The following is a 17,882-nucleotide window of genomic DNA, read 5'->3' as shown; positions in this document are numbered from 1 at the left end:
CTTACCAACACTTACACGCGTAAGATTTCTTTCGTTCAACGTCACTTTTTTCCTTTTAGCATGCCAAGTCACACTATATACGGGGTGTACCAATTTAATCTTTACGATGATTACAATACACATATTACAAAATATATGTATATTCGTTATTCGAAAAGACACTTCACATGGAACTTACACTATTTCAAAATAGCCCTCTTCCGATGGATGCAAATCACGTTTAAATAAGGTTATCTCCAAATTCTTAAAATAATCCTTTCCTATCAGATAACTTATCCTAGGACAGTCTAAACTGTTTGGAGACAAATTCGTTGTCTTATGATGTGTTTGTCTATGAAGGTCATTTAAAATTACTTACAGCAATTTAAAGTTATCTTTCGCTAGTTATCCAGCAAATATTCCTTATGTATTCGAAAAGATTACCTTGATCATCAATGTTTTCATTTATCACATATCTCTGAATAGATAAGAATAAAGGAATTCTAATAATTTATTGGCGTTACTTTAAATAGTTTATGAAACAATAAAGTGAAAGAATTAAAATTTGACAACCTGTACATAATCGAAACATTTAAACACATTTTCGTAATATTGCTTAAGTATGAAATATCGGAAACTTCTTCTGTTTTGTTTCTAACAAGTTTTTATGAAGTTAATATAACGTTGTACGCACCTTTACTACATTCCGCTTATTATTCAGGAATTTCTCAAACATGACGGAGAAAAACATTGCAGCGTTCATTGGAGAATGTTCGAAAGCGTCAAAATTGTAACGGAAAGCGCAAAACTTTAAAATGTCTACGATTGCATTTTATTTCACAAGATGGCGCTGTTAACTAAGCCGTGAAGGAGATTTCAAGTTTGAAATACGTAATGCAAATAATGTAAATAAATATATCTATACTTCAAATAAAAAGATTTTATAGTTTAAACTACAAATTACTTATAATTGACACGTTCAAATATTATTTTAATTTATCGACAGGTAGAAAGTACAGCATAAGATAGAAAACTATTTTACCAAGTTTTAGTTTGTCTACGAAAAACAATAATCGATCTCTCGAAATTCTGATCTCAAGCATAAAAGCAAAGATTCATTATTTCGATATATATCGCAAATATGTCCTGCGATTAGAAGACTACATATAGCCGAAATTATAGGTTGAAGTTTGGTCGCGAATTTTTTGAAATCTCTGTCAGTCTCAACCAGATCCAAGGCTGCAATATTCTCACACCACTAATAAAATGACATAAGATGACATTACAATACATAAAAAATATCATAAACACTTTTAATATACTTCAATTACAATAGAAGTAAATAAAATATTTAAGTACAGAAAAATAAATATTTTTATAATGTACATATATTTTTTTCAATTACACTTATAAGCTACGTTTGTACACATATAATATTGTCATATAATTTGCATTATGGAATGTAGATTATTTTATTAATTCAATACGAGAGGGGGGAGATTCTTTTGCAGACTTAACAAGATGTTGTACTATATAAGATGCAGCAATACCTTCTGATGATGACGAATGTGATGATTCTTTAAAAAATAAGTCAGTTCAATTATACTTAATTTATCAAAAGAATATAACTCAACAAGTAACTTACGATCATTTGTAGCTTTATGTTCTCTTTCTTCTTCTGTGTTTAATTCTTTGTTATATTCTTGTTTTTCTTCAATCTTTTTACCTTCTTCATAATTGAAACCATCATCTCCAGAGTCTTCATAAATGGTAAAATGAAGATAGCAAAGGGTACATACAAGTGCTATGAAAAACAAATTTGTACCGATGCCAACAATACCAGATAGAATCGGCCAATGAAACATTAAATAGCGTAGACCCGATAAGTGTGCATTTATCGTAATACTTGCAGAGTAAAATTCAATATGTCTTGATTGTATTTCGATATAAATAATTGTAACTGGATGATTTTGGTTTTCTTCGAAATTATCAAATAATTCAAGAACTACATTTTGTTTTTCCTCTGTAGTGCCAAAAATCATCATAGGTGAAAATGTAAGTGTTGTAAGTGCATGTAATAATGTGCTACGGTAATGTAACATGGTAGATCTACATGCATGTTCTAGGAGGAAACCATCTCTGCTGCGTAATTGAGCACAAACCATGAACATACCTATTTAAAAATTATATTTATTAGATATTATTTTTAATTTCCATTGAGACTTAGAAATTACCAAGTGCTTTATTGGCTGGTGACTCTGGCATTTCTAGATGTAAATTAACTTTATATGGCTGGCCAACCATTAAAAGCTGTTGTTTATTTGTTAATTGCACATATGCTGATGGAAAGCTACAAATCCCTTTTTCTTCATTACATGATCTGTAACACGGAAGAACTATGTAATCAAACTGTAACAGTAGAATGCATATAACATAATGTTTCAAAGAACAAAAAATAATATGCTTCAAGATATAATTCTTTTTTTCCATTAACGTACAAGTGAGAAGTGAAGCTCACTTGAATTGCAGATGCACTGGCCGTACATATGAGATGCTCGGTACATAGGCATAATAAAATGCTGTGTAAAGAAACACAGATAACCAAACAATAACGATCCCACTAATAATAATAATTCCGCCACTTATAAGTACATCTCTAGCAGATTGTGCACCTCTCTTTGTTTTATTCTGCACATGAAATAACTTTTTATAAACTTGTTCTGATAACCTCGAAATTAACATTGTAAACGAAATTTGATGTACTTAAAGTTACAAGTTAATCCAAATACTACGCAATTTTAATTGAGCTTTCAAAAATCGCTACACAAGATAAGATAAGCCATTTATCGATCAGTTAATTTGTTTTTTAAATAATTCAGCAGTAAAATATAGGTTAACTGCATTTCAACTTTTACTTTTCTTAAAATTGGTAGTATTGATATCAGAGTACGTATGTATTGTATGTAGGTACCATATAAAGTATAAGATACGCAATTATTTTATATGGTCAAATTGTAACAAGAGCTACTAAAATTGCTTAGCTGGAATATGAACAGCTCTTAAAGACACTAAAACATATATATTACATTAAATTCGTTATTTAGTAAATACATACAAAAATTGAAAATTGTCTTCATTTATTTCAACATATATAATAGATCTTTAAAATCTTAAGACAGGTTTACAATATAAAAACACATAAAGCTGAAAGGTATAAGATACATTCCATAGGAAGTAATACATTTTATAACATACATTATGACTATAGAATATTATCGCAGTCAACAATATACATGAAGTATTTTTGTTAATTTGTACATTACAAGAAACTTTTCGAATTCGAATTTATTTTCCTTTTCTGTGTTCCAATCTTGGTCTTCCTTTCTTAGTTGTTGGTTTATCTTTTCCTTTATTTAATAATGGGTGAGTTTCTGAAAAATAATAATAAATTACGTAAACCTGTTATCAATTAAATTATCATGCATGAAAGGTCTTACCATCTACTGGTGCACCTTGTAAGTGAATATCATGAGAACGATGTTTTTTCATAGGTGGCTCGTGCAATGTCGTTTGAGTATCTTCTGAATCTTCTACATCTGGTGATATTGGTAAAAACTGCAACGAACCAATATCTTCCATCTCTTCGTCAGAACTACAAAAAGCAGCCACTCTATCTATAGATGCAACATCTACTTCTATCTCCTCATCTTGAGCCTCTTCGCCTTGCACCACAGATTTATCTTCATCACTCAAATCAAATTCACTTTCTCTTTCTTCATATTCAACATTTTCATCTAGTTCTTTAAAATCTGGGGCAAATGCAGACCAATTTTCAACTTGATTTTGTGCCCAAATAGAAACAACACCAGATGATATGGAAGCAATAATTGGTCTCACTGGATGCCACTGCATTATTATAAATTTTTAGAACATTATAATTTTGTGAACATTCAGATTAGAAGTTAGATTTATAATACTGATGTACTAGAGATTTATAATACTTACAACAACATCAAGTAATAATTCTCCTTTAGTTCCATGTAAAATTTTTACTAAATTTCCAATACTTTTTTCCCATACATATAAAGCATGTTGTCTTGCAGATCCAGCACAAACATATTCCCCATCTCCAGAAAAACAACACTTCTTCCACATAGTTTTGTTTACAAGATCTTGCAATTTTTGTATTGGTTCTGGTTCACCATCTTTTCCACAAGCTAGTACTTCAGTACTATCATATACACGAATTACTCTATCTGATGTATTTACCAAGAAACAAGAACCACGTCTAGCAAATTCAATGCTCTTTACAGCTGTATTACTAGCTGTGCCTTGTGATATTTTATAAGAAGCTTTCACAGTCAAGGATTCCACATCAAGAACTAGAATTCTACCACGAGCATTTCCAGTGTACACATAATCTCCTCGCCGATCAAAAGACGCTACTATGTTCAAATCACTCTAAAATAAATGAATATTAAAAATCAATACTAAAAATACTGATTAGTAGTAGTATTAATCTTATTGCGTACATCATCATCAAGAGGAATAACTCTATGTGTACCCTCAACATCAACCATTACTGCTGCATGTCTCATTGGACATACTAAAAATTTATTAAGATTTCTTGGATGAAATTGAACTTTCAATATTGGAGAAGGAAATCTATATTTTTGATCACATTCTCCAGATAAAACATCCCATATACAAACATTATTATCTGTAGATGCACTTAATAATTTATGACCATTCCTAGACCAGCTAATTAACAAAGACAGTGTTATAAAATAATTAAAATAATTCATAATAAATTATTTCAGGTCACTCACCTCAATGAACATACAGGATGCACATGTGCACTAATGATTTTAGCAACACCACGTGTTAAAAAATCCCAAATAACAATTCTACCATCATTACACCCAACAGCGAGAAGAGTTCCTCTTTTATTAAATGTACAAGTGACTGCTAATGATATGCAATCTAATGTGCCATCAAACTCCTAATGATTATAAACATTATATCTGTAAGATTTAGAATTAAAAAATGTATGTTATTTTTATAAAAATACTTTACCTCTGGATAATTCTGACCAAAAGATTCTGTAAAAAAGAAATTATATATATTAAGAAAGATATATTATTAAATTTGAAAATAGATTTTGCTAAATATTTACCTAATAATTCTAAATTCATTTTTACTTTATCATGTATATATCTACTTTATAGAAATTATTAGAGTTATTGCTATACAACAGCTTGTAGCATAATTTAATAATTTCAGTAAGTTTTACATGTCCCTAGAATTAACTATTTAGAAATGGTATTATATACAAAAAATATTATTAATTGTTTCTTCATAAATAATACTTTAATTTAATAAAAAAATAAGCTTTATATAAAAATAATTATGTAATATATAAAATTATTATATGTGACTCCATACAACTAATTTTCATAGGAATATTTTGAACAATCTATTGAATCCAGTATCAGCAGATTTTCGAACATTGCAATAATAAATATGGCTACTTGTGTTTGTACTATTTTGCAGTGAATACATGTTAAAATACTGTAAATAACATGTTGTCCCGTACTTGTACGTTTATCTATTTGTAAATTATAATTTAATTTATATAGAAAGAAATTATATATATATATGCTTTTTCTACATATTTACTGTAAGCATTCATACCACTTAATGTAATTCTTAATAATTGTTTTTTTTTATATCGTTAGATTCCTTATTTAGTGGAATGTGCATTAGAAGTAGTCGACGAACAATAATATCAGCTACCACAAAAGATGTAGGGGATCAGACAAATCTTCCATTGTTTCGTACTCCGGAATCTAACCCTGCAGAACACGATGAAAATTGTTTAAATCATATTTATACGGTTCCTTCAGATATTACAGCATTATTAATGGCAAACACGACAATTGAATTAAGAAAGCAAGTACAAATTTTCAGAGAACTTGGCATTTTAGTTAGGCAACCTGCAATTGAAATGATATCATACTTGGAACAAACTGATTATACAAAGCCTATAAATAAATATGTTCTTTGTATCCTTTTGAATTCAACAATTATGTATGGTTTATAATATTTATTCAGTTAACTGTAACTTAACAGTAACTAAAATGAATTTATGATGTAACTATATGCAACTGTATTTTCACTACCTATTAGATGGTAAATTTGGAGCAGGAAAAACAACAATATTACTACATTTGATTCATTATGGTCTTACAAAATGCTTTTTTGTACTTCACTTACCATGGGGTATGATATGAATTATATTGAATAGTACATTATTTTCAGAATATACTCATAAATTTACTTCCATATTTTTAGTTCAAAATTGGTTTCGATATGCTAGGGACACTATTGCATCTCCTCTGGAACCAGATAAACTAGACTTACCTGAATCAGCAGTAAAATGGTTAAAGTATATAAAACAATTAAACAATGTGTCATTATCACAGCTTGATGTAAGTAATAAGTGAGACTTATTTTTATTATATAGAATTCAAGTAATTAATTTATAGTTGAAGACCACTAAGGAATATACATGGTCCCAAAGAGAAGTTACAAAACTTGGAGATTCACTTTCTAATCTTATTGAATTTGGGATACAGAGAACTAAATTTGCTTGTGGTGTTATTAATGCTTTGGTGGATGAGCTCAAAATAGCCAGTACAGCAGGAAAATGTAGAACATTAGTTGTTATAGATGGTTTTAATGCTCTTACATCTGACATTACACATGTACGTGATGAAAACCGTGTATATGTACCACCTGATAAGATATCGATAACATCTGCATTTTTAAGTATCGTAGACTACAATTGGTGTAATGGTGCTGCAGTATTAACAGTAGATAAAAGAGCAAACAGAGTATGCAACAATTGCTGTAATATGGTTTAAAACAAAACTACTATTATCAAAAACTATAATGGATATTTTATATTTTTTATTTACAGGATAAAAGAGATTCTGATTATCCAACATATTTACTTGGTAAGAAAGGGTTTGAACATTTAGATCCCTTTCTTCCCATTTGCGTCGACGACTATTCAGTAGAAGAATTAGGAACTATACTAAAATACTATAAAGATCGAAATTGGATCAGAAACCTTAGTCCTCAAGGACAAAAAGAATTGGAATTACTATCCAATAAAAATCCATTCACGCTTTGGACACTTTGTAAACCATTATATTAAAATCACGTTATATACAAATAAATATTGTTATTCAGAAATTAATTCGTATTGCTTTTTTCTTTGTACATATATATACACACACATACATATATATATGTTTATGGTTTTTATTTAATTAATAACATTTTAGTCTAATATTTTTGATTACAATAAAAAGTCACGTTTGATTATCTTCACATGCTACTTTATTAACAGGAATACATTAAGTGGGGAGGAATGTAATATCTGTAACAATAGTATACATTACATAATGCTACATTCTATTTTTATCTTACAACCGAAAAAATATATACCATATTTTTTGTGTATATATTTATTAATATACATATATTAATATATATAATAATGTATATATATATATATATTAATGTATATATATATTAAGTGTATATATTTTCCGGTATTATATTTTTATATATTTTTTAAATATGATATATATATATTATATATATAATATATATAATTATATGTATATATATATATATATATATACATATTTATATATATATATATGAATTATGTCATAAGCTATAGTGATATAATGATAAATTTCATTAAATATCAAACTTTATATTCATTTATGTGTAGGTTCCAATATCTCCAAGACATTATCAATATTACCATCTTCAACACCCAACAAATAAGTCAATAATCCACTTTGATTTGAGAATCCCATCTTTATCATAGTTTTAACAGCTTCATTAACTGTTGGATTTTCATGATATATTTCTTGGTAATTCGCTTCTCTTGGTAATTCAGGGTGAAGTGTTTGAGCTGAAGATCCCTGTGATGTTAATGGTGGTGCCGTTGAAGAGGAACAAGCCTTATAGCAATAATATAAATATAATTTTTAAAAATGAAAATAAAATTCTCTCTCTTACAAATTTTGCATTGTACACCTTACATTAGTTCGAATTGTTTATAATATTTTACCTGTTTCCTAATAGTCTCATTCGTATTGGATGAAGCTGAAGATGTTTGATTAACTTCAGTAGTGTCATTTTTATCTATAATAGTCCATTCATCTGCTGGTACCTTTGTAGTAGCACTGTCTTGGCTTGCTGTTGATGCAACATCTGATACTGATTCTTTATCAGCATTTGCATTATCAAGTAACTTCCTTCCTTCTCCAGGAAATTTTTTGGTATTATTTTCATCTATACATGTATCATCCTTAGATTCTTTTCTTTCTTCAGGTTTCTGACTCTGTGAAATATATGAACGATTAGAATCAGAACAAATTTATACTATTTTTGCAAATTTCATCAACTTTGAATATTTTTAGTATAGTATTACCTTATAAGATTTTGGATCAACATTATGTGCTTCTAATAGTGTATCAATAAAACTATTTATATATGGTGTATAAATTTCCAACCAAGGATAAATGTTACAATGATTACTTTGGGATTTATTTTCATCAGAAGTATGTTTTTTATTAAAATACACGCCATTCTTTTTTAGAATTTTTCTTAAATGATGAAACAAACTTCGAGTATGATGCCATTCTAATGGTTGTGGCATACGGATCATATAATGATGTGAATGTATCTGTGTTGTCTCACATTGTGCACATAAATCATAATCTTCACATTGAATACATTTGTATCTAAATCCAGTTATGTCATTATCACAACCATCACAATATACGCCAAAATGTACCGGTTTTTCTTTCTCAGGACTTGGTTCTTTTTGCTTAGATGGGAAAGGTTTGATATATATTTTCATACGCTGTCCCATTTCTTCCTCGGCAATTTTTAATTCTTCATTAGATGATATTAAGATTTGATCACCATCAGTATCTGTAATATGTACATACATATGATCATTGTTTATGATTTAAATTGCATTATATCTGTTTAGTGAAAGTTTTTAATTAGAATTAGTTGAGAGTTAAATTTTAAAAAATTAACGATTTTATTATTAAATTTATAAAGAATAAATAAAATGACGTAATTATATTTATATATAATAATTACCTTTCCAAGAAACGGTGAACTGTTTACCAGATAATTCCGGGAATATTGTTCTGATTTTGTGCCAGAAATTATTAAAATCAGTCTGATAATGAAACTTTCGAATTGCTTTGACGGAAGAGTCGTTACTTTGCAAATATGCTTTATACATTATTGGATATTTATCTATATTGTTCAATTTGGAATAAAATGTGAATGTGTATTCGTAAAAATCCACAAAAACTATTTATTTTGCACGATACAAAAGTTTTCTTGCCGAGCTTCACTGTCGTACGTATAACGTCCAGATGATTCTATTATGAACTACGACGCTTATATACGTGCGCCTGTTAAACTTCCTGTGCAGAGTTCGATCAATTTCACAAAATGGCGGGTCCGATAACTCAGTAGTTTTTTATTTTACGACTTTATAATTACATTTTAACAATATAATTGAATAACTTTGCCCTTTCGTACTTCGATCATCTATTGTTAAGCACAGGTAATATTGTATTTATAAAACTTTCCAGTACGAATCAATAACGAATTTTTGTTGAAATTTGAACGGCGCCATTTTTGAATGAGAAGTAAAATTTGATAATCACGTGACAGGCGTAGAAACGATGATTCACGACTTTTATGATTCAATTTATATCATTACTTTCCTATTATTGCATCAGATGACTCGGAATACCTAAAAATATTTTAATTTTTTAAAATTTATTTAATATTTAACTAAGTTATAATTGAAATGGCTGATTGACATACATATAGAGCAAGCTCTATGGATACATATTGTGAATAATTATGATAAGAATTATGAAAATATTCTATTATTCAGATAATAAATTGTGATAATAAAAATACTAAATATATTCTAATAATTTATTATTGCGCAATTTTTATGTTAGTTTCTAGCATAGAGTATTTCTAGTTTCTAGTTTCATGGTTTTCCCTAGTGATTTTCTCAATTTTCTAAAAATGTGACAGAAAATAATTCGAAATTTATGCATTAATAACGACTATTATATAAATTACCTACATATGTATACGTTTCGTTTATGAGTAATCGTTTGTGAAAATAGAGATTAATCACTAAAGCTTTCTGTTAAAATGTAATTTGCTAATGGAATGTAGATCGATATATATCATCCACCTAATGTTGTGACACATTGAAATGGACTTTACATATAATAGACAAGCAAGACCTGAATCGTTTAAAGTTGCTTAGTTGACAATTTTTCATTAATTGATTAAGCATTCTGTTCATTATAAATATTCTCTCAATATTTTAATCGGTCTTTATAATTTTTAGTATTAATTAATTAAAGTTTTTAAATGTATCAAGTATGAAAATAATATTATTATCTCCTCTATTGCTTGTTCGCATTCAGCCTATCATGTATCATCATTTACATTGTCGCTATAATAAATTTCAATAATATTGTTACATCCTATTTAATGGATTACTATCGTAGCTAACGTGATCGTATTTTTAAAAACTTGCATTTTTCACGTCAAAAGTTTGCACGGACGTTTCGTAAATATTTAATGTTCATCCTTGAATAAAACTACTTGCATCTACTCACGAGAATTCAGTTATTAACGATTCTCGTAGTCTTTTGAATGTTCTCGACAACCTATTGCCTTTCTGCGTGATATACGCGTGCACTATTCGTGACGTTCTAGAAAGAAAGAAAGAGACAATCAATTTGAACGGAATGAAAATTGTAATGTATTTAAATGTTATTTCTATTTTTTTTCATTTAACGGGAACTGAAATGTACAACAACGAAACGCTGTACATTCCTTTAATAAAATGGATTCGCAGCTACTATTCGGCTTCTGCTGTCTTTTTGTTGCATTCGTCTAACGAGAATAAAAATTTCGATGGTACGATTTTCAAATATTTCCGCATAGAAAATTCATTTACAATATGATAATTAGAAATACAATGCATTTGCTCACTTTTACGTTGTTTACATTGTTTAGATTGGAAACTAACATATTTATCACACACATGGTCTCGTCTTCTTCATCGTGAACAAATTGCAACTTTAAGTAGCACATTCAAGAACATTCACGCGCTAGATAGAAATAATATCCTCCGACCGTTGGCCATCGTTTTTATATCCGGATCTGACGCAGTTTCTGAATTTTCAAAATACTCGAAGTCCTTTAGAATATCCCATTTTGCATGGTTTGTGATATTCGTGCCTGCGGCGATGAACGCGGAAAGCTATTGCTACAATCCGCCGGGAAATCCATTTAATTTGTTATACGACACTGAAATGTTGGTGATGTGTCCCGGTGACCCTGTTCTTCGCGAATGGTATTCCGTGGATGGGAACAACACCGTCATTTCAGATTTAGTCAAGTGGTATCCAAAGAAACAATTGAAGTCTCTAACAGCAGTTGTTGACTTGTTGTCCAACTTGACTCTGCACGAGAGAAGGAATGACTTGAAAGGAAAAGTTTTGCGAGCTGTCACTATCAAGGTAAAGATTCAGACATTCACGCGTAACCATCCAAGTGGAGTCATCAGAGTTTTAACGCGTACGATTTTCGTTTGTCTGCTATAGAACTCGATATTCGCGACAAAAGATGACAAGTTCGAAGGATACTTTAGTAGAGCGGTCAACGAGCTTGAAAAATATCTAAATTTCACTCTCGATATCGTGACCGAGGAACTCGAGTTTGGGAGTTTCAATGTGACGACTAAATGCTGGAACGGGGCATTTCGTTTAGTGGCTTCTGGAGAAGTAGATATCGGATTGTCCGATTTTTCGATGACCAATATTAGGCTTGATTACGTCGATTATACGGTTCCTATTATAACTACTAGAGACTGTTTGTATTTTAAGCAACCAGAAATGTCAGCGGTGAAATGGCTTGCTTATTATAAGGTATATATGTATATGTGTATGTTACAGAGCTACACTTATGTAGTTTTGATATTTACGACACGGTTAACACTTATTTTTAGGCATACAGTTTCGCGCTCTGGATATCTGTACTCATGACAATTATAATTGCTCAATTTACTTTGGCTTTTATAAGATCTCGAATAGAATCGACTGATCTAACCGTGGAATTATACCATGAATTTATTCGAATTTGGGGTATATTCTGCCAACAAGGCATTACAGAAGGTGAATCATTGGATTCCAGAGTTTTACCGCTTCAATGATCTTCTATCTTTTACATGAAAAATCAAGCACCTAATACAATTCCTTTTCTCAGAATTTCCACGTTATACGTCGCTAAAGTTAGCATACTTTACCGTACTTGTTACCGGTATAGTGATATTCGCCGCTTATTCCGCGTCTATGATATCCTTTGTAACAGCTTACGTTCATAATCTACCCTTCCGCACGATTGAGGAGTTTGTGAATGATGGTACATACGATGTAATCCTCAATAAGGATTCCGCGGATTACGATATTTTTGCCGTAAGTTTGTCCAATAACGAAGAATTTTCATACGATATGCTTTCACTTTTACTCGTACGTTCAGGCATTACATCACAAACGTTATGCGGCGTAATATGAACGATCGACATAACGCAACGGACGAGAAAAGTATCGTTTCCTGAACGAACTACGAACAAAACGCGAAACATTGTATATAGTATACATAGATGATTTCTAACGACATCACGCTATACAAAAATATAATTTGCTTTTCAGCTATCGAAAGACCCCGTTTCGGTACACATGATGGCCAAACTAAGGCCGATACATACTCTACCAATCACCATAGAAGATGGATTTCAAAGGGTAAGGTTGCTTTTATGGACACGATTTGATAACACATCGAGTGAAATTTCTGCAACTACCTTATACGTTTTCAGATCTGCGACGATCCTACATTAGTGTACTACAGCGGTTATGGTAAAAAAATGCAGGGAATAGCGAATTTTCATATTCCTTGCGATATCGTCTGCATTGACTCTGGCCGAGTGGATAGTTTGTCCCTGATCCTTCCGAAAAATAGTCAATTCACCTCGATCCTGAATTACTAGTTGGTATCGATAGATACGTTATAAATGTCGACGAGCTGTGAATAAGAGAATTTGATGTATCTTTCTGTTCTGTAACTAAAATATTCATCGTAATGTTTCAGTGTGCAGAAACTTCTGAACACTGGTCTACTGAATCGGTTTAAGAACGAAGTATCCTTCACGAACAAGAACAAATTTCAGCCGGTTGGATTTTATAGCGTGGCATCTGTGTTAATAATCTTCTTCGGTGGTGTTTTACTAGCCCTTGTTATATTAATCGCAGAGATGTATTGCAATAGGTATAAAAATTCTCAATAATTCAATCGCCCAATTAACAAAAGGTAAATTCGTCAATATATGCGTATCAAAGATTCAATGCAATTTTAACATGTAAGCATTTAGCGTGTGGTTCTCTTCAATTTGATTTTCTTCTAACTTGAAATGGTATAAAAGCAGTAGAATAACTATAAACGAACAAAATGTCACATTATAAAAACTCTACTAAATCACATCTCATGCATATTCCGATAAAAATACGATAAATCCGATAATGCACGTGTATAAATACATGTTCTTATCGACGTTAATCTTTGCAATTTGTACGTAATCTGTTCGATTGCACGGTTGATGCGTACCGTGGGCCATTACGTTCCTAACGAGATACTATCCTCATCCTCAGATCTACAAATTCGATAAATCCCAGTATGACCTGCGATTACGGTTTCTCCACATTTTTAGTTCAGTTAGTTACCATGAGAAGCGGTCGGGAATCGCAAAAAGGAGAAGGATATGATCGAGTTTGTTGTTGTTAAAATTCGCAAACACGTTGATGAGAATAAGAGTAAATATCGATGTTAAAGCAGATTCATTGGATAACATTAACGAAGTGACCGCGTATCTTAACTGTCATTAAAAGGGATTTTATCGCTGACCCGTGGTAATTCAACGGATTAACCAGGTGTTGTTTGTTGCGAGATGGCACGAATGACTCGTTACGCGATCATCATACTGCTGCTTCTGTCCGTTTCAGCGTTCTCGGTGGATATAAATGACGCTAACAAATATGTTCTCTTAATTAAGGACGTTCACAATTATTACAAAACATCCTGCATCATAATCGTGTGTTCAAACAGCCATACCAGTAAGTCTTGTTCACTCTTCTCGAAAATCGTATGTGCGAAAGTGGTAGACTTAACTGTTTCACGAATTAATTAGCTTGAAATGCGCAGTCAATATCGAGCCGTTATGTCTCTCGCTCAAAATACTTTCCTCCTCGGTTTGTTAATTCGTAAAAAGATGCGAGCGCGAATAATTATCGTTTCAGACTTCAATCAAACGTCCTTGGCTTATATATGGTTGCGGGCTTTCTCACAGCGAGGCATCTTGACCATGATCCTAAGTTTTTCTCAACTGTCACGCGAGGCTAGAAAATTCCAAGACTATTTGACGCGCCCGTTGTACGTCGTCGCTCTTGCTACGAAGGAGACGATGGATGAATTTTCGACGGCCACCAGACAGATCGATATGTCTTTATCCGTTTGGTTGTTGATGTTTCTACCGTATCGGGAAAATCCCATGCGAGACATTTGTCAAAATCCTGTCGGAAACCCGTTCAATCTGATGTTCAACACGGAGATGCTGGTGCTCTGTTACGATCTGCCGCTCCTAACAGAGTGGTACGCGTTACGCGATAATCAAACAAGAGTCTTCAACTTGGCTACCTGGCAAACTGGGCAAGGTTTGAAGCTCAAGACAACAAGTTCCTTGTATGCGAGGAGAAACAACACGTTTGGGCAAACGATGCGTATATCGATCGTCCAGGTGAATGTTACGACAAACGCGAATGAATATTTATTGTCCCAGAGAATCATTATATTTGTTTGAAAATTACGATTGATTCGAATTCAAGGAGTCTCCGTTCGTCGAGATAAAGAACGGAATTCTTTCGCACTTCTTCGGCAGATTGATCAGAGAGCTGAGTAAATCGATGAATTTCAAGATCGAAGTGACAAGCTCGATGCTGATATATGGTGATTTGAACAAGGACGATAATACCTGGACAGGGGTGGTAGGCGAAGTAGCGTCGGACAGAGCTGACTTCGGCGTCGCAGAGTTCAGCATGACTAATCATAGGCTGGACGTAGTTGACTTTACCTTGCCGCTAATTTTGTCTCGCAATAGAATATACTTTAAAAAACCTGATGGCACATATATACAATGGTCCGCCTACTTTAAGGTTCACTTTCTTAACGGATATTTTATCCTTTCGCTTCTAGCGCGCGATTACCACACGAGAATCGATGCTAGTTATAGAGTATTATTTCTTTTTTTTTTTCTTTTTTTTTTTAATATTTATCTGACACGCATCGATTTTCACTGACCGTCGACATCACGACAATGAATTCCTGTTTTCAGACATTCAAAGCAGACGTCTGGTCGATGATAATATTCGTGATCGTGACCGCTCCAATCTTTTTGACTCTCATGAAGACGAGAGGTCGTATCGTGATGAGAATTCTGGCGGATAATTACATATACGTTTGGGGGATTTATTGTCAGCAAGGATTGTCAGGTAATTGCAACATAGAGATACGAAGTGGAATATTCTCGCACGAAACCTCTCTCTTTCAGAATTTCCAACCAAGTTCTCGATGAGATTGGCTTTCCTATCGATTTTCTTGTCGTCGTTGATCATTCTATCCGCTTACTCCGCCTCGCTGACCAGTTTTTTGACAGTTTCTACGGTTACTTTGCCTTTCTCCACTATGGAAGAGTTCGCTAATTATGGGTCGTACAAATTAATTACATTCAGAAACAGTGCGGATTACGACATGATAATTGTAAGATATGTAGCACACGGTTGTATAAAGAAATAACATCGAACGAATAATACAGCAGATACAATTTCAGGCTGCTAACAGCAGTTTATTCGAGAAGGTGAAGAAATTGATAAAGGACAAGGAAGATTTGCCTTTGACGGCTCACGATGGCTTTCTACAGGTTTGTCTTCAAAGTCCAATGCTCTATCTTCGAACACCTGCATTCTCATAAATTTTCGCTTTGAATTTAAAGTAACTATAGTTCAAATTTAGAATTAACTATCATAGGTATGTAACGAAAAAGTGGGATTCTACATAACCGAAGCGATAAAGAACGCCATCAGTATACCGTGTGAAACTTCGTTTATCGATGCGGATAGGGTCGACAGTTTGGCTCTAGTTTTGCAGAAACATGGTCAATATACAGGAGTGGTGAATTATTAGTAAATATATATCTTTATGTTACTTTTATGGTTATTAATTTTACTTGAAGTTATGCCAACGCTTGTCTTAAATATTTGTAGTTTACAACAATTCAAAGATAACGGAGTTCTGGCCAGATTGAAGAATACGTTTCTGGTAACTGGAGATTCTCCCGAGAAAGGGAACGTTACTGTTAATTTGCATGGAATCGCACCTATTTTATCGGCTCTGGCTGGTGGAGCAATTTTCAGTTTTCTGGTATTGCTACTCGAAAAAATATACTATAATGTTTGGCGCAATAATTGCAGAGGAATTTTTCATTGCGTTTTATGGCGGAAATTCTTGAATAGGCAACTGGTTGTAGATTCGGTAGACAAGAAAAAACGAATTGAGAATCTCTCGGAAAATATACTTCAGTCTCGAGAGAATCAACGATCAGATATTTTTCGTAATCAAAGTTCTTTCACGCAGTACAAATAAAATTTACTCTACTGCTATTTAAAAATTTAATCTACCCCGTGGCTATGACGATAATATTCGCGTGGTCGTTGCCTATCGATAGATCTCAGTATAGTTAATTTGTCACGTATTCCCATTCTATGCGTGAAATCACTTTCACTTTATGCCGCAGTCGTATCGCTAGATCGCGAGTAATTAGTTGCAAATTTCCGTGTATCGTCTCTCTCGCGTGTATTTCAACGAGTCTTGATGATCTTGTCGATCATAATCCTTCCTAATTGCGTTAATCGCCACCACTGTAAGCCGACTAATATTAATTTATGTAATAAAAGGTATACAATTTTGTAACGTTTATAGGCGAACTTTATTAGAAATACAGGAAAGTGTGAACTTCACGATCATTTCGCTCTTAAATTGTTGATAACCTCGACTAACAAATGCATCGAGTAATTCGAAGTAATAATCATGAGTTTATTTCGATACCTTGATATCGTTAAGAATTTCGATCCACGATATTACGCAAAAGCAGATGTCCTAAGAGCTGTAATTATCTGGTGGTCGCGTTAGCCACTGAAGCGAAGACTCGTAGATTTGTACGAAACGGTTGACCTAAGACCTTTGGAGAAATTCACCCACGTGACTATCTTCCCACGTGAATCGGCCGATATCTATTAGTTTGCGAACACACGAAGCTCCTCTTGCTTTATCCTTATCCTTTGATCCTGTCAAACAGGGATGTCTATAGATTCTCGTGGAAATCATATGGTATTTAACCGCGAGGAAAATATATATTCTATGAATTTCAGAAGAAATGTAAAATGTTCTGCGATCATAGCTCTCGATCATGTTTCACAACATACACCTGTTATCAGACACTGCAGTCAGACGTGTCGTTCAACTTGATCGTACGTGCAACAAGAAAAGTGAAGATAGCGTTAATTTCCAAGAAAAGCTTTGCATACATAAGTAAACAAAGGTAGCAACAACTTTTAGGCACGTACGTAGGTTCGGTGCTACCGAGG

General features: G+C 32.4%; 7 protein-coding genes across 8 annotated transcripts in view; 4 read left to right on the top strand and 3 right to left on the bottom strand.

The window, feature by feature from the left end:
* The window catches only part of LOC126918969 (cytochrome P450 6k1-like), an 89,619-nt gene that overhangs the window by 32,984 nt on the left and 38,753 nt on the right, over positions 1-17,882 (top strand). The gene's annotated exons all lie outside the window — the stretch shown is intronic.
* Positions 1,279-2,929, bottom strand: LOC126918995 (seipin). Its single transcript, XM_050727668.1, has 4 exons — positions 2,498-2,929; positions 2,214-2,359; positions 1,625-2,152; positions 1,279-1,556 (listed from the first exon to the last, which is right to left on the bottom strand). Exons 1-4 carry the CDS (start codon positions 2,719-2,721, stop codon positions 1,447-1,449), a joined length of 1,008 nt encoding a protein of 335 aa, XP_050583625.1. The 5' UTR covers positions 2,722-2,929; the 3' UTR covers positions 1,279-1,446.
* LOC126918984 (retinoblastoma-binding protein 5 homolog) lies at positions 3,100-5,284 on the bottom strand. The gene is made up of 7 exons (XM_050727646.1): positions 5,156-5,284; positions 5,056-5,081; positions 4,809-4,981; positions 4,512-4,740; positions 3,985-4,440; positions 3,477-3,885; positions 3,100-3,410 (listed from the first exon to the last, which is right to left on the bottom strand). The coding sequence occupies exons 1-7, from the start codon at positions 5,172-5,174 to the stop codon at positions 3,325-3,327; spliced, it is 1,398 nt and encodes a 465-aa protein (XP_050583603.1). The 5' UTR covers positions 5,175-5,284; the 3' UTR covers positions 3,100-3,324.
* On the top strand, positions 5,451-7,243 carry LOC126918989 (28S ribosomal protein S29, mitochondrial). 2 transcript variants are annotated; one of them, XM_050727656.1, is made up of 6 exons: positions 5,451-5,577; positions 5,718-6,044; positions 6,169-6,261; positions 6,334-6,470; positions 6,528-6,875; positions 6,962-7,243. In XM_050727656.1, exons 1-6 carry the CDS (start codon positions 5,562-5,564, stop codon positions 7,199-7,201), a joined length of 1,161 nt encoding a protein of 386 aa, XP_050583613.1. In that variant the 5' UTR covers positions 5,451-5,561; the 3' UTR covers positions 7,202-7,243. The 2 variants fall into 2 exon arrangements, with proteins under 2 accessions (XP_050583613.1, XP_050583614.1); XM_050727657.1 differs by having other exon boundaries at positions 5,516-5,659; positions 5,731-6,044.
* Positions 7,364-9,729, bottom strand: LOC126918988 (sequestosome-1-like). Its single transcript, XM_050727655.1, has 4 exons — positions 9,181-9,729; positions 8,498-9,003; positions 8,135-8,407; positions 7,364-8,024 (listed from the first exon to the last, which is right to left on the bottom strand). The coding sequence occupies exons 1-4, from the start codon at positions 9,326-9,328 to the stop codon at positions 7,776-7,778; spliced, it is 1,176 nt and encodes a 391-aa protein (XP_050583612.1). The 5' UTR covers positions 9,329-9,729; the 3' UTR covers positions 7,364-7,775.
* LOC126918966 (glutamate receptor 1-like) lies at positions 10,445-13,535 on the top strand. The gene is made up of 8 exons (XM_050727599.1): positions 10,445-11,049; positions 11,149-11,654; positions 11,739-12,062; positions 12,143-12,308; positions 12,400-12,608; positions 12,846-12,935; positions 13,010-13,179; positions 13,282-13,535. The coding sequence occupies exons 1-8, from the start codon at positions 10,878-10,880 to the stop codon at positions 13,475-13,477; spliced, it is 1,833 nt and encodes a 610-aa protein (XP_050583556.1). The 5' UTR covers positions 10,445-10,877; the 3' UTR covers positions 13,478-13,535.
* LOC126918959 (glutamate receptor ionotropic, delta-2-like) lies at positions 14,126-17,212 on the top strand. The gene is given in 8 exon segments (XM_050727584.1): positions 14,126-14,300; positions 14,484-14,980; positions 15,069-15,395; positions 15,575-15,746; positions 15,749-15,999; positions 16,070-16,159; positions 16,267-16,421; positions 16,503-17,212. Coding segments are annotated over 8 exon segments (2,037 nt in total). The 5' UTR covers positions 14,126-14,134; the 3' UTR covers positions 16,882-17,212.

Source organism: Bombus affinis, chromosome 7 (genome assembly GCF_024516045.1).
Source record: "Bombus affinis isolate iyBomAffi1 chromosome 7, iyBomAffi1.2, whole genome shotgun sequence".
Classification (NCBI taxonomy): domain Eukaryota; kingdom Metazoa; phylum Arthropoda; class Insecta; order Hymenoptera; family Apidae; genus Bombus; species Bombus affinis.
The sequence above is the reverse complement of the archived record's forward strand: the minus strand, read 5'-3'. Positions and strand labels throughout refer to the sequence as shown.